The sequence below is a fragment of the Schistocerca gregaria genome, chromosome X (genome assembly GCF_023897955.1).
Source record: "Schistocerca gregaria isolate iqSchGreg1 chromosome X, iqSchGreg1.2, whole genome shotgun sequence".
Taxonomy (NCBI): Eukaryota; Metazoa; Arthropoda; class Insecta; order Orthoptera; family Acrididae; genus Schistocerca; species Schistocerca gregaria.
Window position 1 is genome coordinate 358,279,639 of NC_064931.1, and position 18,134 is coordinate 358,297,772.

General features: G+C 39.2%; 1 protein-coding gene and 1 pseudogene across 1 annotated transcript in view; both read right to left on the bottom strand.

Annotated features, from left to right (window-relative positions):
• Positions 1–2,810: 2,810 nt before the first annotated feature.
• Positions 2,811–18,134, bottom strand: part of LOC126298992 (melanopsin-like) — a 179,194-nt gene continuing 163,870 nt past the window's right edge. The window contains exons 3-4 of the mRNA XM_049990619.1: positions 13,812–14,012; positions 2,811–4,786 (exon numbers count right to left, since the gene is read on the bottom strand). Of these exons, the coding sequence (XP_049846576.1) occupies positions 4,345–4,786; positions 13,812–14,012 (643 nt within the window). The 3' untranslated portion in view covers positions 2,811–4,344. The remainder of the gene's footprint in view (positions 4,787–13,811; positions 14,013–18,134) is intronic.
• LOC126299799 (5S ribosomal RNA) lies at positions 11,295–11,412 on the bottom strand (annotated as a pseudogene).

An 18,134-nucleotide genomic window follows, 5' to 3' on the forward strand; every position in this document is an offset into this window, starting at 1 on the left:
ACAGTTGTTTGATTTTCGTAGCCGTCTCTGAATCCGCGGCTGGGTTTTCGTACAAAGAAAAGTGTGTTTCTCGATAACGGATAAAATTTTTTGACAACGGGAAGATGTTTCTTTTCGATAAACACCTACAGAATATAGCGTTAAAATTTGATCAACTCTCTGTGGTTATTTGTAATTTATATTTCGCCTAACCGGGTTTTACGTGTAGAAGTAGGGCCGTATTGAACCGCTCTATCTGGGAAACGAGTAATTATATGTTCTTCAAGATCGGGAGCCTAGTAATATATAGTCAAAACTTTGACCATTTTTGTGCATAGCAGTCTAGGAATCTTCAGCTGTGTTTTCATCCACTGCTGGCGGCGAAAATATATCAATAAAACCCTTGTTTTAGGGTTTCTTACGGAACCATCTATGAACTAATGGCGCCTCTGTAAGTCCTATCAATTACACCGTGGACCACATCAAATACAAAAAGAACCAAAGCATTTGCTTCATTTGCCTTAGCAGAGGAAGTGTGTAATATTCATACTTTGACCCTGCACTGTAGGATAGTGACACTAAGATGATCCTTGGGCTGGGTATGCGAATGGTCCCTAGACGAAGGGCTATCCAAAATCCCGACCCTATATTTTTTATCACCATCAGAGCCCGACCTACGGGCACCGGAAAATCCCGTTTTTAAGCCTTCCCTTTCGGAAGATATTAGGTACACAAGCTGTTGCATGCATAGCGATTTTGTATCAGCCTGATATTTTTTATAGAATAGGAGAGACTGTCACATTTTCGAGTAGGAATTTGCTCTGAGTACAAATACATATTCACAAAGTAGGAAATTGAAACTTTGCTTTTCTAATGCAGCATCAAGGAATTTACGTGAAATTTCTGGAGACTGGATGTTGAAGTAACGTTGACCACAATACTGTACAATTTTTAAGGTGTTGTTTGTTTCATGAAATATCAACTATAGGGTCGTTACTCATGCTACAGTTTGATGTGTGTTGTGTGAAAGAAGCTGAAAAACTTGTTGCTTATTATTATCGTATGTGATCATACTGATAAATCTCTCAGAGAAAGTTGTATAGGTAGCTCAGGATCCGATAGGTTGTGAGGACTAAATAATAAAAAGAATGTTTATAAAAAAATTGTGCCATGATCTAAATGAGGATAACTACTGAAACTAGTAAAAAATACTATCACGTGCACTTATATCCAAACCGAGGAAATCCAGGTTCGAGTTGCAGTTCAGCAAAATTTTTCTTTGTCAGTTAATACACTTCATTAATTTAATACTCCTGTAGATCATTGGCAGTGTCTGTTCATTCATACAGGGATATTAAAAACGAAGAAATAAATTTCAAACATTTATTCATTCCAGACTATAAGAAATAGAAACCCAATTCCAACGCTACTGGAAAGAGAAAGTTTCAAATTTTTATGTAATCAATGTGAGCGCCATGTGTTACACGACAAATATGAAAATGGTGGCTCATTTCCTCCCACACACGAAGCAGCTGGTCTCTCGTTATCGAATTCAAAGCTTCACAATGCAGTGTCGCAGACTTTCAAGAGTGTAAGGTATAGATGGGATAAAAACGCTGTCTCTTACGTAACCCGACAGATAAAAATCATAAGGAGTGCCGATACGGACACTGAATAATGGAGACATTGCTGACCTCTGTTTTAATTCCTCATGTTTCTGAGATCTGAGTATATATGAAGTATCTGAATTACTAGTAACCATGTAAGAACTCATTTAACTACATTTAAGACCATAAATGTCACTTCTGTATATACAACAAAATAGGTTTGCTTTCGGATGTAGTATGAAGATATAAATTTTCATACCGAAGCAATATGGAGATTTCCAGGTTTGGCTAACACTTGTTTCACTTTTTTGAAATATCTCCTTGAATGTATGATAGCGGATGAGAAAAATGAAAAACTGGGAACTTGTAAAAGAGCAAGACAGATGTTGAGGAATCAGTATACAACTGTTTCTGTAAAATATATCTCTGAGGAAACTTATTATTCTTATGTCTATATTGCTATTAACATTTAAATTAACATTTAATAATTATTTCACAGTATAAATTATATGGTCTGCCATCTCTGTTATATTTTGTGTAACATCCACAACATTTTGCTCTCAAGATAAGATATCTAAGGATCTCCGTAAATCGCCACTGTATACTATATTTCTAATACCTTTAGAAGATATATAATGTGAACAAGATGTCCCATCTCACTCTCCTAAGTGTTTGTCTTTATGAGAGGGTTTGAATGCTTCAATGTGCCTGTAAGACAGGCATCCAGTCAACAAATAATATAACATTTGTGTACTGTGAGAAGGTATGTTGCTGCAATGTGAAATGGGCAAGTCCTTAGAACAATCCAGGTCCAGAAACAATCCATGTTCAGCTACAAAACTTCATTAAGTGGGAGCTGATGTTTTTTCTCACTGGCGTCAGATACCATTTTTAAATCTCCCCGTCTAAGTGTGAAACAACTCAAGCAAATTTTGTTTTGCAGAAGGCACACTAGTCTTCCAGTTTTAATGTCATAATAATAACCAGTCGGTTAAGCTTTTATTGTTATACTCACCTTGTTTAATCAAAATCGTTCTTGTCTGGGGCAGGACGTTAAATTGTTCTCCTATCAGAGCTACGTGTCATATTAATTTTAATCACATTAATAACAATCAGAAAATACCACATCGAATAATTACCCAATAACAAAATATTAAAAAAAATTCAGATAGAATAATTACGCAATATTATAAATATTTCAACAAATCAAATGTAAAAGCCGTTTATTCTCTTCTTAAGAACAACTAATCAGACGATTTTGGAATAAAATTTATTGCATTAATTAATTTAAGTTTCATTTCCAGCACTTTAATCACTTTGGAAAAACTTTGTTGTAACTTTGTGTTTATACTTCATCACACTAGCTTTTCCCATAGCGTCGTTGAGATAGCTTTCCGTAGTCCTTTTCCAATATTAGTCAGTTAATTACTTTGTACAAAAAAGTCATTGTACAATATTGTGCTTCATGTAAGCGACCATAGACCAGATTCCCTTCACTTATATTGTCAGTGTTTAGAGCCCATGTTATTGTAACTTGGATATACTGAATTTGAACTAATTTTCCCTGTCATATGAAGCTGATGTATCACGTACATCGAAGGAAATATATCTGGTTATCTGAAGGAAACATAGACGATTTGCGTATATAGTAGTTAAGTGCCTCAGGAAAGTATCATTACAGTAACCGTTTACTGGTAACATTAACATTTGTAATTTGATTGACTTTTCTAACCTTAGACATACTTATTATCGTTCCTCGTTTCGTCTGAATGTCGTAAAAGCTTAATACAGATTTTAAAATATGTCTTTGTTTTTACGTAAAGTTCAGGAAATTTATCTTTCTCTGTAGTGAATATTCGCTTGGGATCAGATTTGATACATCGGAATAAATGCGTTGTTTGTGTTCTTGCAAACCACCATATTATCACAGTCCTTTTAGGGAGAGGATAAAGTGAAAGAATTCGCCAAAGTGAATTGGGGATAAAACACTTATTTGATTGAGCTTTTAGATGCCCTCTCTGGATATATATATATATATATATATATATATATATATATATATATATATATATATATATATATAGTGAAAGAAAGAGTACTTTAGAAACTTAATAGAAAAATATTTCTTTATTATTGTGTTCAAGTTGTAACAAAATCATAATACTGTTAAAATACTGTTTCAAGATGTACTATTATTGGGGCGAGTAGACTTCTTGTTTTCTGCTCATCGAATGGAAAATATACATTGAAACGCAAATGATTTAACTATCTTCAGCCAATAATCTTTCACTGTTCCCAAGATATTCACCGCTATAAAAGTTATTTGCTATCTTTAGATGTTCGCAGATTACATACAGTTCGACAAAGCCGGCAGACCCATTATATGACAGCAATTAGGTGAAATGCGTCGTGATATAAAACGTATCAGCAATGTCTAATACTAAAAAAGAAACTTCGGTTTAGGTTTTAAATGTTGCATAACATTTATTGTTCTATAGTTATGACAAACATTTAATTAAAAGATAAACTCCTCCCGCAATATACGCAATATACACTGAAGGCTTTCGAGGAAGCACCGTTTTTTCGGGAAACTAGATTTCGGCACTCTTTCAGTTTTATTATTCGATATTGTGTGATATTCATTGTGTCATACACGAATCAGAAATAATTCATTCCGAAAAAACACATAGTTAACTCAGGAATAATAAATACTTTTTGTCTCTGACTGTGGTGATATATAGCCTAAATTAGAAATCACTCATCTTATACAGTGTACCGAAGGACCGCTTGGAACGGCACTACTGATTCGTGATGAAGAACTTCTACTACCTACGTCATTTTTCTGTTTATTCAGTACACCCAAACATTTAAGAGAACTAATGATGGATTTTCTAACGGCAGAATTATTCCACGAATACAAGAATGGGTTGATAAGGTAATTTATGTTAGCAAACGAGAAGCAGAGACGATAAATGACATTAATTTCTGGAGAAGAATAGCCACATGACTTAATTATATATAGGACCGTATAAGGAGCCCAGGAGAAGAGGTACACCCCCGTCACGTATAGAACAATTCTAGCAGACTTAGTATTTATGGCTCTCGGAGCAGAAAGGTGGTTGCCATCCGGGCAGCGAACTGTGAAGATCACCTGCTGCGATTCGTCGCAGCGCCGCCTCTTTTTCACAGCCACTGCCTCCCTGAAACAGTCAAAATTCCCTTACGAAGAATGATCTAGCAAAGTACTCTAAATTTAAATTACTGGGAAGATTTGATGTAAAATGAAGCAAATAGTTTGTCCACAAGGAAAGCAACAGACAGCGAAATCCACCTGCAAACTAACTGCATGAAACAATTCGATCCACTCTGGAATAATATCAAATCTGTATACGAATAAAGGCTCTATTTTCCCGAAAAACCTTTATTTAGTTAGGATCAGTAATTATCACTCAAATACTCACGCCACTATCTTTCGTAAATCATTGGATATTGACAAGTGTACCAACACAAACTGTCGTTTGGTGCTAATGAAAACACACTCTAAGACAAAAAAAAGACGCTCCAAAAAGGAATGGCTCGGACGGAACCGAAATCTTTAGATATGATACCCGTGCGCGGACAAAGAAATGATTCCAATTTCAAAAAAAATTTAATGATTCATTTAAGTGAAAGAGGGTCATAGATTCAACAAGTCAGTAATTCTATGGTCCACCTTAGCCTCTTATGAACGCAATTATTCTGTTTGGCGTTGACTGATAGCGTTTTTTGGACGTCCTCCTGAGGAATATCGTGACAAATCTCTGTCCATTTGGCGCTTTATATTACCAAATCCCGATCAAGTTGAAGAGCCCTGCTCATAATGCTCTAAATTTCCTCAGCTGAGGAGAGCCAAGGTTGGGTTTGGCAAGCACGAAGACAAGCAGTAGAAACTTTCGCTATGTGCGATTCCTGAAATCTTAGCACAGGATAGCATGCCATCATGGGCAACAACACGGGGCGCAGAATATTTTCGACATACTCCTGTGTGTAACGGTGTCGCGGATGACAACTTAAGGGGTACCGCCCAACACCGTCACTACTGGTTGTCGGGACGTATGGCGGACGTCATTCAGGATGGTATTCCACCGCTGTCTGGGGCGTCTCCAGGCACGACTTCCCTGGACATTGGGACTCATTTCGAAGACAGTTCTACTCCAGTCAATGTTATTTCATTCAGAAGATGTTCCTGGAGACACTGCGGTCATCAGTGGGATACCAACTCGACAGTCACCCACCATACGGCCCAACAAACAGTAGAGGTGGTTTGGGGTGCCATTTCTTTTCACAGCAAGACCTCTTTGGTTACAACACAGCGTTGCGACGACGATATTCTACACACCGTTTTGTGGCACTTCAAGGCGAGCAATCCCGAACTTACTTTTCAGCAAGATAATGCCCGGCCGACAGATTTTCTACTGTTTTTCTTCGTGCAAACCCTACCTTGGGCAGCAGGGTCTCCCGATCTCTCAGCAACTGAGAAAGTTTGGAGCACTGCTGACAGTGCCATCCATCCATCCTGGGATTTTTACAGTTTAACACGCCAGTGCGACAAATTTGGACGATGTATTCCTGAAGAGGACATCCAAAAACTATTTCTATACATTTGAAGCCAAATAACTGCTTGCATAAGGGCCAGAGAGAGAGCAACCCGACACTGACTTTTTCAATTAGTGAAGCTCTTTCCCTCGAATAAATCATCTAGTTTTTCTCTAATCATAATCATTTGCTTGTCCGTACACGTACATCACATCTGTTGATTTCCTTCACATGTGGATGATCCCTTCGTGGTGGGTCGCTTTTTTGTCTTAGAATTTAGTTCGGTACAGATGAACACTATGCCGCGATCTTAATGACATGTAGAAACTGGTAGTGTGATCATATTTCCTTCCTTCTGTTTGTCGTGTCACGTGCAATGCAGTGTTTTAATGTTTAGACAAATTACTTTGGACTTAACTTTGAGACTGTGTGATCTTTCTGCCGCAGCAGTCATCACTTAACCTAAGTGGGAGCAATGGTGTGTGCCATTTGTAAATCGTGTAAATTTCGTACTTTGTATTGTTGTGTTTTAAATGTTTGGGTTTGTCTGAGCCGCAGACTGGGGACCAGCTCTTCATTTGTCTAAACTAGCAAGAAAAACAACCTAAAAACTTGTAGGACTTCCCCGTGATCAGAGAAATAGCATTAATCTGCCGCATGGATTGCATATGGGTCTCACTAATCTCCATATGTCGAAAGTTACAGCGATGAATTCCAGTTAACACTATATTAATCTTTTCGATACTTTAGTTGTCTGGTCTTTCATACTACTAAGATGTTCTAAGTTTTTGTATACCGCAAAGGAAACAGTTACCGCCCATGAGAGTATATATCTGTTTACATGGTCTCTGATGATTGCGCCTGCAGTAGCAAACGATACATTAGGCAGCAAATATTGCCTAAGAACTAAAACGTCGTATGAAGGTGAGGAACTTAGTATCGGCAATGGAAGACAGTATTTTTCTAAATTGTCTCACAGCTGGATTATATGGGGATGAGTCCAATGAAAATTGAAAGTTATCTACAGTTAATAAAGAATAACATACTGGTGGGGTTATCTATAACATACCTATCTGTTATTATGTGAGGAAGATGTAAGTTAGCTGTTGCTGTTGTTTGATTCTACTAATGATTGAATATAAGTGTCTCCAGATACTCGAGCTTCAATGACTGATACAAAATAAAGGAATATATCTTGTGGCATTTAGGCTGATCAAAAGTGATCTGTTTTCTAAAAGACGACTTGCACCACAGATTCGTCATAAGATGCTACTTCTCCCACATATAAGTGTGCCTGATGACCTTGGTTAATATACGATCAAGTGACATGGTATTTCTAACTACTCAAGTGATGTCAACGGTATTCGAGTTTACACATTTACTTTACAAAAATAGCTTTTATAGTTTTGAGTCGAGTCATTCACACGCAAGTAAAAATTTACGACCTTACACTGATGTTCCCTGAAATACGAAGGTTATTCGTTAAGTAAGGAACGATCGGTCGCGAAATGGAAAACACAGTGAAAATCGGATGAAGCGTGGCAAACACGCGTTGGGCACTGTGTCCTTACGCCCGTTGATTGCATCATGTCACTCTTTTCAGTTCTGAGTTCACAGTGAGAACGTAAAGATGGCTAGTAAGTAGTGTCTTTCGCCTGAAGCTATGCAATCCACATAACAAAAGTGCCATGCGGTTCGTTCTACACGACAATTCTCAGATGCACTCTGCAGGGGCAATGAAGGTACTCCTGCCGCGTTTTCATTGGGACGTGTTTGATCATCCACAATACAGCCCGTAAATGGTTACTCTGAGGTTCATCTCTGCTCAAATGAACCGCTGGCTATGAAGACAATATAATGACAAAGACAGCGAGCTGCAGTCCAGAGTAGAAAAATGTCGAAATGCACTGGCGGCTGTCTTCTAAAACGAAGGAATTGAAAACTTGGTACAACGCTGCGACAGGTGTCTAAGTCTGAGCGGCAGTGTAGAGAAGTAACTAGAAGGAGTAGCTAACGGCTGCAGATAAAACAGATTTGATTTTCACTGTGGTTTCCATTTCGCGACCTATCGTTTCTTACTTTCCGAATAGCCTTCATACAACATACCCATGATATTAGTATCATGTTTATTACAAATGGTATGGTTGTACATTACTCAGCGTCAAAGCTGCTGCACTAAGGAGCTATCATTGAACATGAGCAAAATGCAACTCATATACGGCCTACAGAAAAATTTAAAAAAAATTAAATGTGCAGAGCAACATCTTAAAATCTGGGAAAGGCGAAGTCTGAGTTTTAGATTATGTTGTGTCACCATCCATATAAGTCTCAAATAATCATTAAGACTCGTGTCATTCTTAGTCAAGATATTTAACGTTTATTGCGCAGCAATACTACGACTTCGAATGTGTATACCCACTAACCACATCTGATCGCATGATAAATGTCAGATGGAACTAACCTTCCAACATGTTGCTTCTCTGGTGTGTCTTGACAACGAGTTTCAGTGCACTAAGGTGAGTTATAAACTTCATGAAAGCTGTTTTTTGTGTCCTGAATTTTCAGCTCTATCGATGCATGACACGGCTAATACGTCCTCGTCCGTGATGAAGATGATGTCACCGCGGAATGGCTGCTAATTATACTTCTGACTCAGCTCCACAGTTCCAAATATTGCATTTCTTGAACTACTTTTGTACACCCACGTAAAAAATTTGTTTTCTTATGCCTCAGATATGGAAGCTCTTACGTCACTAGCAGTTGTGAGAAAGGGAAAATTAAGTATAAGCAAATGAATTTTGGTACGACCAAATTTACGTTTTGCCGTCGAAGAGCTACATAACCTCGTGTACGTCACAGGTGGTGAACACCAGCTTCAAATTTACACATATTCTAGATATCGCAGATCTTTTGAAAAGCTGTTCCCATCAGACACAAGAGTTTCAAGGATGGCCATTATCTGGAAAGTATGGAGGGTGCTTGAAGTCTGCAGATACAAATCAGTATGCCTAAGTTTACTGTCTTAACGATCCTTCCACTTTGCGACTTACGGCGATATCAGAAAACGGTTAATAGCCATTTTCTCTTCTTTGATGATGAATTGGATAAACCTGTGGATTGAATTTGAGACGTAAAAAACAGACAAATGCGAGTAGGAATCGCCCTCTGAGGATTCGATACGAACTTAATTATTTATACAGATAGTCCATCTGTATGTTTTAATAGTTAGTATGCGCGTATCAGATAAGCGTCGTAAATGGCCGTATCTTTTGGTTCCATTGTCTTCGAATCTTAAATGTTTTATACCGCTAAGGGATCGTGGGATTTAATATTTGAAGTAAACTTCAACTTCAAACCGTTATACATTCCTGAGAGAAAGGGGTCTTAACAGTCGGACAGAGAGACAGACGGACAAACTATTGAAAAAAAATTATGTGATATAATTGAAAATTAAGTTTTCTTTTTTTGCTTTACTTACATTGTGTAACCAGGCTTCTTGTCAATTTTTATGATTGTTGGTCAACAGATAGTTTCCTATAGGCTTTGAAGAGTGAATTTCCGAGTAAAGAAATATATGCCATAAATAACCGTATCTTTCAGTATACTGAGTTAGAAGGTTAAATTTTTAAATTGCCAAGTGGTCGTATACCTTGGTATTTGACATTAATTTCAACTCACTATCTCTAACCATAACCAAGGAAAAGGAGTCCTAACAGATGGACAGGCTGACATACAACAAAGAGATACTGTAAGGGTTCTGTTTTTACCGATTGAGGTACGGCACCCCAAAAATGAAATAATAAAGATTATTGTATAAAAAGATTTTTAGTGTCATACTTCAAAATTTTCATTAACGTACCCTCTATGCTAAGTACCTTAGTTTAGGGCCTTTCATCTAGAGTTCTTATGCCCTCATAACCTACCATAAATAACCTTGCTACCTTGAGGCAGAGGAGACTGTTCATGGGAAGTCGACATTTTGCTCGAAATTTTTCACGATAAAAACCCTCACTAACGAAACCATATGTTTTACCATGTTATAGAACTGATATCGCTCAAAAGTGGTCGTCATGGCTAACCTTTTTCAAATACCGTGAAAGAGAGAAAGATATTTTACTGTTCATAAAGAGGTATTATCGCCACACCTTCAGAACTTACGCTTTCCTCTATAATCTCAAAAGGCTTATGAATATCTTTCCAGTGGATGTGAAACGTGATACTGAGCAATCACTCGTCTTACGGAACCTCCACTAAAGCTATGAACATTGCATGAGAAGTGAGATCACTGGACTTTTGTAACTAAACAGGAATGCTTCTGCTCATTACAATTGCAACGTCCGTATATTTGACCATGTCCTTGCTTCATACGGCCATTTATGTTGGTTGCGGTTAGACTCGGTCGTGACTACCGTACGCTACGTACGCTTCTGTGGAATCTCAGTGTCTATGCATCCCAGTACCTAGCATAAGAGGGGAAGCACCTGTCAACTCATTAAAATCGAGACACAAGGTCTCCAGTATTTAGTACGCTAGCTGCGTCCATACATAAAAATTTGCAAACTCATTCTTTATGGCAGCCGTCCGTCTTTGGAAGAAACTACCCTGCGCTCTGCACAAAATGAAATACAAAGTTACTCTTAAGAATAAGCAGAAGATTTTCATATCTCACCCTAATATCGTTTCGTGGGCGGTCTTTCCCTCTCACAAACAGTAAAGCAAATGATTCCATCCTCTCTCAGTTACACTCATTTTTCTGGTAATTTTTTATCAGCCACACAATTTTCTTCTCCTTCAACTCCGTTAATGCTGTGTCCGTCTTTCACTCCCTCTCACACTTTCAGTGCTGTTAGCACCCGAAGTTTAATTCGACTTTCCAGTTATATATCTTTATTGTTGCTGAACTAATCTACAACTAAAAAACTAAACTCCATCCGAAAACGCCATGAAGGCGCAACGGTAAGGACCTGCCGCCGGGTCATCCTCGGCCCTCAGGCTTCACCGGATGCAGATAGGGAGGGGCATGTGGTCAGCACACCGCTCTCACGGCAGTATGTCAGTTTCCGAGACAGGAGCCGCTACTTCTTAATAAAGTAGCTCCTCAGTTTGCCTCACAATGGCGGAGTGCACCCCGCTTGCCAACAGCGCTCGGCAGACGGGATGGTCACCCATCCAAGTGCTAGCCCAGCCCGACAGCGCTTAACTTCGGTGATCTGATGGGAACCGGTGTTAGTACTGCGGCGAGGCCGTTGGCGAACTAATCTAAACAGCGCTTTATTTCTGCACTACAGGAATTTCTAAATGTTATAATTATAAGGGGCCATCAAATGAAAACGGAACAGATTGGAAAAAATAAGTTACTCTTTATCACTTCCAAAGTTAGTGGCATAACTGCTAACACCAGGGTGCCAATGTGAGACACGTCCGTTACTGTCTCCGTGTAAGAACGTTTGCGGCTCCCAACGGAACCATGATTGCAGCCAGGCATGCACCTCTTCGTCCGAAGAAAATCGACGGCCACGAATGTCTTTCTTCAGGGCTCCAAAAAAATTGAAATGGCATGGGGAGAGATCGGGACTGTATGGAGGATGTGTAAAGGCTTCCCAGCGAAAATGTTGTAGCATTGTAAGATGCCTCGGTACGATCATGGTCCCATAGACTACTGCAAATATTTTTCTATTAAGACATCGACATAGGGATAACTTAATTGACAGTTACGGCGCTCACTTGTGAAATAATAAGCAGTTTGCTTACTTTTTCTCCATCTTACTCATTTTCATTCGACTGTTCCTTATGTATTAGAAGTAAATCATTACATGCTTTTCATAATGAATGTCACGTTAAATGAGCAGAATTTAGATGTAAGAGAGGGCCTGTTGGCCCTGATATTGCCAGGTTAAATACATCAACAAAATAAAAGTAAATTTCTTATATCTTTATGACAACAATATATTTGAAATTTAGTAGTTTCGCTAAGTCGTGCGTAAATAATTAAATTTAATCTACTGAGAAAGAACAATAATCCACTGACTTTATAAAGAACGTGTTTTCAGTTCTATGTATTATTGTTAATAACTCAGCCACCTGAGATACTTGTTTCACCCGTCAGATGCGAGGATAATCAGCTAACCAGTTCCCCAGTGATAACTCGTTGGGGTTAAAAGTACAGTTCGCTACTACAGACAAACACAAAGTAATGTATGATTGAAGTTCCGGATTGACGACCATTAGTCTGCTACAAGCCACTAGCTTGTGTGACGATTTTGACTTTTGTTAACCGTTAACGATAATTTGAAATTTCCGTCTCTTCATATAAGACACAAAATTAGAACGAATACAGAGAGCACAAAGCATGATCTGCGGACAACTTAAAGGAAGATATCTGTGAATGAAAAATACTGTTGGAGCAAAGCTCGAGCTGCAACTACGGCCTTTCACAGGAGACGAATTTCGTAAAGTATCCACACAAATTTCACAAGTCACTAACACTCACACATTTTCCAAACTCCACACAGCTACTCACAACATGCCTTGCTGAACTGAGAGCAAACATATGGTTGGCAAATGTTTCAGCCAGAGCTGAAGTGTCCTTTCCAGAAAGGAAGTTTAATTCCGCAGTAGCGTTTCTTTTAACAAAACTCAATTATCTTCGCACCACGTAAGACGAGTTTGACACAGAGGATCTGATCTGCCTCGCAGTTTATGAAGAAATATATTCAGGGAGAGGAAAAAATTAACAGGCGTTTTGCTTCTGAATAAGTCTCTCGAATATGTGGTCCTCGAATCTTTACTGATTTAAAAGATTGTACTAATGTGTGTGAACCTACCAACAGCAAGAATTAATCTTGTAACGGAAATGAACTGTATAGCACTGTTTAGGTATATAACAATAGCCAAATTAGTGAGATGCCGAAACAATAAATAGTCTGATTATGAGAATTCGATAAGCTACGAATTCCGATGTGCTTTAAATGAAATGGTAGGCAATCAAAGAGAATCTGCATATGCTTCTGGTGAATAGAGCGCCATTCAGTTTCCACCCAAATTATCAAAGCATCGACAACGGTGCCGTAATGAACAAGCTGCCAAGCAGTCATAACCCAGAAATGCTCAATGGGCGCCAAGTCATGTGAACCTTCCACGCTCGAAATCTGTCAGGTTCGACATACCGAAAGACGAACATAGCATCATGATGTTCGCAAACGCACTAACGACTACTAACGTTTCTACAGATCTTCTAAAATCGGTAACGATAATCTAACTTAAGTGCCTACCAGATAATTCACGAAACAGTTTCTGGAAATGAGGTAAACATACTTGGTTGTTCACAACTTGTCCAAGCTATGTACGGATAAACGAAGAGACCCGGAGAAGCGGAACAGAGTCGAAGACATCGAGGTCGGATGTTAGAAATATGACTGAAACCAGTGAGACTTAATCGATGATAACACATCGAATCAGCTTTCGATACTGCACCAGATTCCACTTCGAACATTTTATCTACACTTTTCTCTCCTCACTTTGTATTTAATGAAATAAAAGGACAACTTACACGAAAATACCCAACCAAATAGTGAATATACTTGTGAAGTGATACTATTGTCACTTACACAGACACTTTATTACGACCATTATGAAAAGTGTGGGACGAACCTGTGAACACGGTAATGAATAACGGTGACGGTTATAATGATACTGGCATGCGTCAACATGCCTATAGCCGTCACAAACTCTACAGGAACAACAGCCTCCACCTCGCAGATGATACCATCCGTCCACTTGTTCCAATATAAAAGTGGGGAACAAGTAGCCAATGGGCACACCCACACGGTAATAAGCAGCGTCGCAGACCGCCTGGAATCAAGCAAACCATCGCACATTAATTTTAACTTTACCAAAGGTCGTCTGAGTCACTTTCTAGCAAACGTTTCACATTAGATTACGAATATAATTATGTGCCCGTTATTGTTGTTCATTATTACAATACAGTTGTTTTGTATCTTTAAGAGAGTCGTACATCGTCATTTCGAAATGCATTTCCTTTTTAAAAATTTGAAGCGATTTCCCAGTCAGTGTAATGAACAGATGAAACTGCTGTGTCGTACAAGCACTTTCAGTACACTACTATTAACACATTGTTTGTTATAAGAAACGTTTGATGACTAGGAGTGCAAAATAAATGTTACACAACCGGACATATGTCCAGATGTTGCAAAATTTAATCGCCCTATCTACACTGCTTACCTAGTTCTCAACGCTTTGGGAGTTCCCTTATTCCGCAGATTAACTACAATCAACTTTTAACTTAAACACACACAATATATATATATATATATATATATATATATATATATATATATATATATATATATATATATGTGTGTGTGTGTGTGTGTGTGTGTGCGCATTTCGAAGGGACCAAACTCCTGAGGTCATCGGTCATCGGTCCCTAGCTTTACACACTAATTAAACTAACTTACGATTAGCACGAAACTCAAACCCATGCCGGAGGAATGATTCGAACCTCAGGCGGGAGGGGCATGGCGCCTCTAACCGAGCGCGCGCGCGTGTCTCTGTGTGTGCGCGCGTGTGTGTGATTGACAGATAGATTCAATAGCCGCCATTTGGATCTTCGGGCGTGTTATAAGCAAGGAAACACAATACTGGCACTCTACGAGACTGAGTTTGGAATGTAACGTATCTTAATTTTGTAGGCGTTCTACAGTTTATAAGGGGGAATGGATAGATTGAACTTAACTTATTACAGATGAGCTCTGGTAGAAAGAAAAAGACATCTGATCAGGTTTGTAGAGGCTTATAAATATAAGACGAAACAGAGGATTTGCAGTATTAGGACAAGAAAGCAATACGAAAATAGGGATGTGGTAAGTTATTATCAACAGAAAACTGAACGCACTGTCGTAGCCAAAAAAGACATGAAGCCAACAACCACAGAGGTACAAGTCATTGGCCTCCTAGCTCCGCACATGATAAAGAGGTTAAACGAATGTATGGTGAGATAAAGGAAATTATTTAGATATTTAAGGAAGACGAAGAATTATATTTGGTGGGGACTGGAATTCGGTAAAAGGAAAGAGAAGAGACGGGAAGAACATCACGTGGGAAAAAGGAATGAAAGGGGAAGCAACCTGGCAGAATTTTGGGTGAATCTTACGTTAATCCATGCAAAGACTTGGTTTAAGGATCAGGAAAGAAGGTAAAATACGTAGAGGAGATCTGAAGACTCGGAAGGTCGAAACCACATTTTAAACTGCAGAATACTTCCAGGACTAGATGTTTACGAACTACAGATTAAAAGTGGAGAAACTGCCAAGAGGTAGGATAATGAGGAGATTAAAACTAGTTAAATTGAAGAACAAGAGGTTACTGAGAACTTGAAAGAGACCATTAGGCAACGACTTACTCAAACGAAGGAAAGGAATACAGTAGAAGACGAATAGCTAGCTTTCATAAAAAAAATAATAAGGAGAGCAGAGAACGAAATATGCAAGAAGAAAAGAGGTAGTAGAAATCATTGGATAACACATGAGATAGTGAGCGTAAATGAAGAAAGAAGAAAATAGAAAAATGAAGCAAATCAAGTAGGCAAAATGGAATACAAATTCTAAAAAAATGTGATTGGCAGGAACTGCAAAATACCTGAGCAGGTGTTTACAGAGTAGAAATGAAGACTGTAGAAACATGGACGACTAGGGGAAAGATAGATGATGACAATATGAAAATCAACGAGACCCTTAGGAGAAAGACAGGCAATGATGCGAATATCAAGAGTTCAGATGGCAGCCATTACTAATCAGAGAATAGAAAGCTGAAAGCTGGAAGAAATGTACAAATGACCTATACAAGGGAAATCAACTTGAAGACAATATTATAGAAAGACCTACGTGACCGAGATGCTTCCTTCTTCACCCGCGCCTTCCCCCCCCCCCCCCCCCCCCTTCCCCTTGGGGTGTGCTCCGTCACCACATTTCACGATGAATCCGTGATCTCCTACGGTACGGTGCACCAGCACGTACAGACCATCGAACGGATAAAATCCGAAAAAGTAAAGAAAAATAAAAATAAATAAAAGGAAAAGTATATAAATACATAAAGAACTTGTTTCCTTCTTACTGGGCTCTCCTTTCCCTCATGGTCACTCTTAGTTATCTTAGTTTGGTTTCCTTAGGAGGAGGGGGGGGGGGGGGGGTTTGCGGGTAAAGTCTTAGGTGTCATTGGGATGGCAATACATGAGGAGAAATCGGTTTATTTGTTTTTGGTAGCGTCACAAGCGGCGGAGTCCCGTACGGTTAGTACTGTTTGTTTGATTTTGTTTTTATTCGCTAGGTACAAAAAACTCTGGGGTAAGCCGGTTCGAATCCTGGTAGTGGAAACAATTTTCACCTTCAGTATTTGGCCGGCAAGGGGAGGAGAGGAGGTGGCGTAAGGTTTCTGAGCAGCAGATTATGTGTCCTGGTTTAAATACCAAACCTCTCAGCAATGTCTCTTGAAGTGAGCGCAGGTGACACAATTGACGATGATTCGTCCGTCGGATGGGGACGTTAAGCTTGGCGGCCTCCTCTGTCTCCCTTCTCAGCATCATCATACAAACACTACACGACACACACACACACACACACACACACACACACACTCACAAGTATATGAATGTAGTAGCGTACCTAGTGGCAAATAGGCTAATATAAATCAATATTATATAAAGGCAAGTACGTGAAGCTGTGATGGAAGATATGATACAAATTCTCCTAAGACTGTTCGGTAAATTACAGGCACAGAACTAGAGGACCGAAGACTTGAGGGTAAGCAACCGAAAGGTTAATCGGACAGCGAAATGATTGTGCTGCAAGTTGTGTGCAATAAATCCCTGACGGTAATGCGGAAATCCTACGTGAAACTTTACTTAGGGTTCTCGTAGGTTGTTAGGATGATCAAACACATTGGATGCGACCATGACTAGAAGCTGGAGGCTGCAAGTGTTGCAGTTAAGCCTGCAACACACTAAAGGGGCAACTGTCGCCCTGATTCGTCGGCTAGGAAGACAGAAGGTCGACGTGGCCCTGATCCAGGGACCCTGTCTGCACAAATGGGGTGTTTCAAGGCACGGAGGAAATGGAGGTAAGTTTATCTGTGCCCTGAATCTAAAGAACTTCTGGACATGCAGTTATGTTAAGAAGAGAATTCCATTCATGCTGATGAAGGACTCTTGTTACAGGAAGTTAGCTACCTTCAAGATTAAGCAGCGTGAGGAGGCAGCACGAAGGAAACGGTATTGGTCTCAGTTTACTGCTCTTTTCCAGGAGGTGAAGAGACTGGTAGACAGCTGCTCACAGCAGAATGAACAACTCATGGTTGGTTACGTGGGGAAGCAGCAACAACAACAGCAGAGGTGATTAATTTCTTGAATTTTTACTCTGCAGTACCCATTCAGGAACAAAAGGGGAGAAGTAAATGGACGTAACTTTTGGGTCCATTCTATTGGGTATCTATGTCAAAGAAAGGCATGTGGCGTTGGAGCCATTGTTATCTGATCACATGTGTAATAAATTTGAGGGTGATAAGGGTGTTAAAAAGATCATGGCCTATAGGAGCCATAGGGAAACAGAATTAGACTCTTACAGAAAACACTTCAAATCACTCCTATCTGACGTCAGAACTACGACAAGGAATCCAGCATACTTTGAGAAAATGTCAGACGCAGTAACATCTGCCATTATGACCAAGTACTTATAAATCTTCCCAGCCACCAAGAAATATACAGACAGGAATGTACCTTGGTGGCACGTTAACATGAAATTGTAAAGGATGACTGTTCGACCTAGCAAAACGGAAAGAACCATTTGTAAAATATTGAAAGGCCTCTCCAAATACAATCTGGCAAATAAGCAAGCAAAACTATTGTCCTGGAAGGCACTGTATGAGGAAGCAGAAGGTACAGCTACTTTCGTTGACTTCACA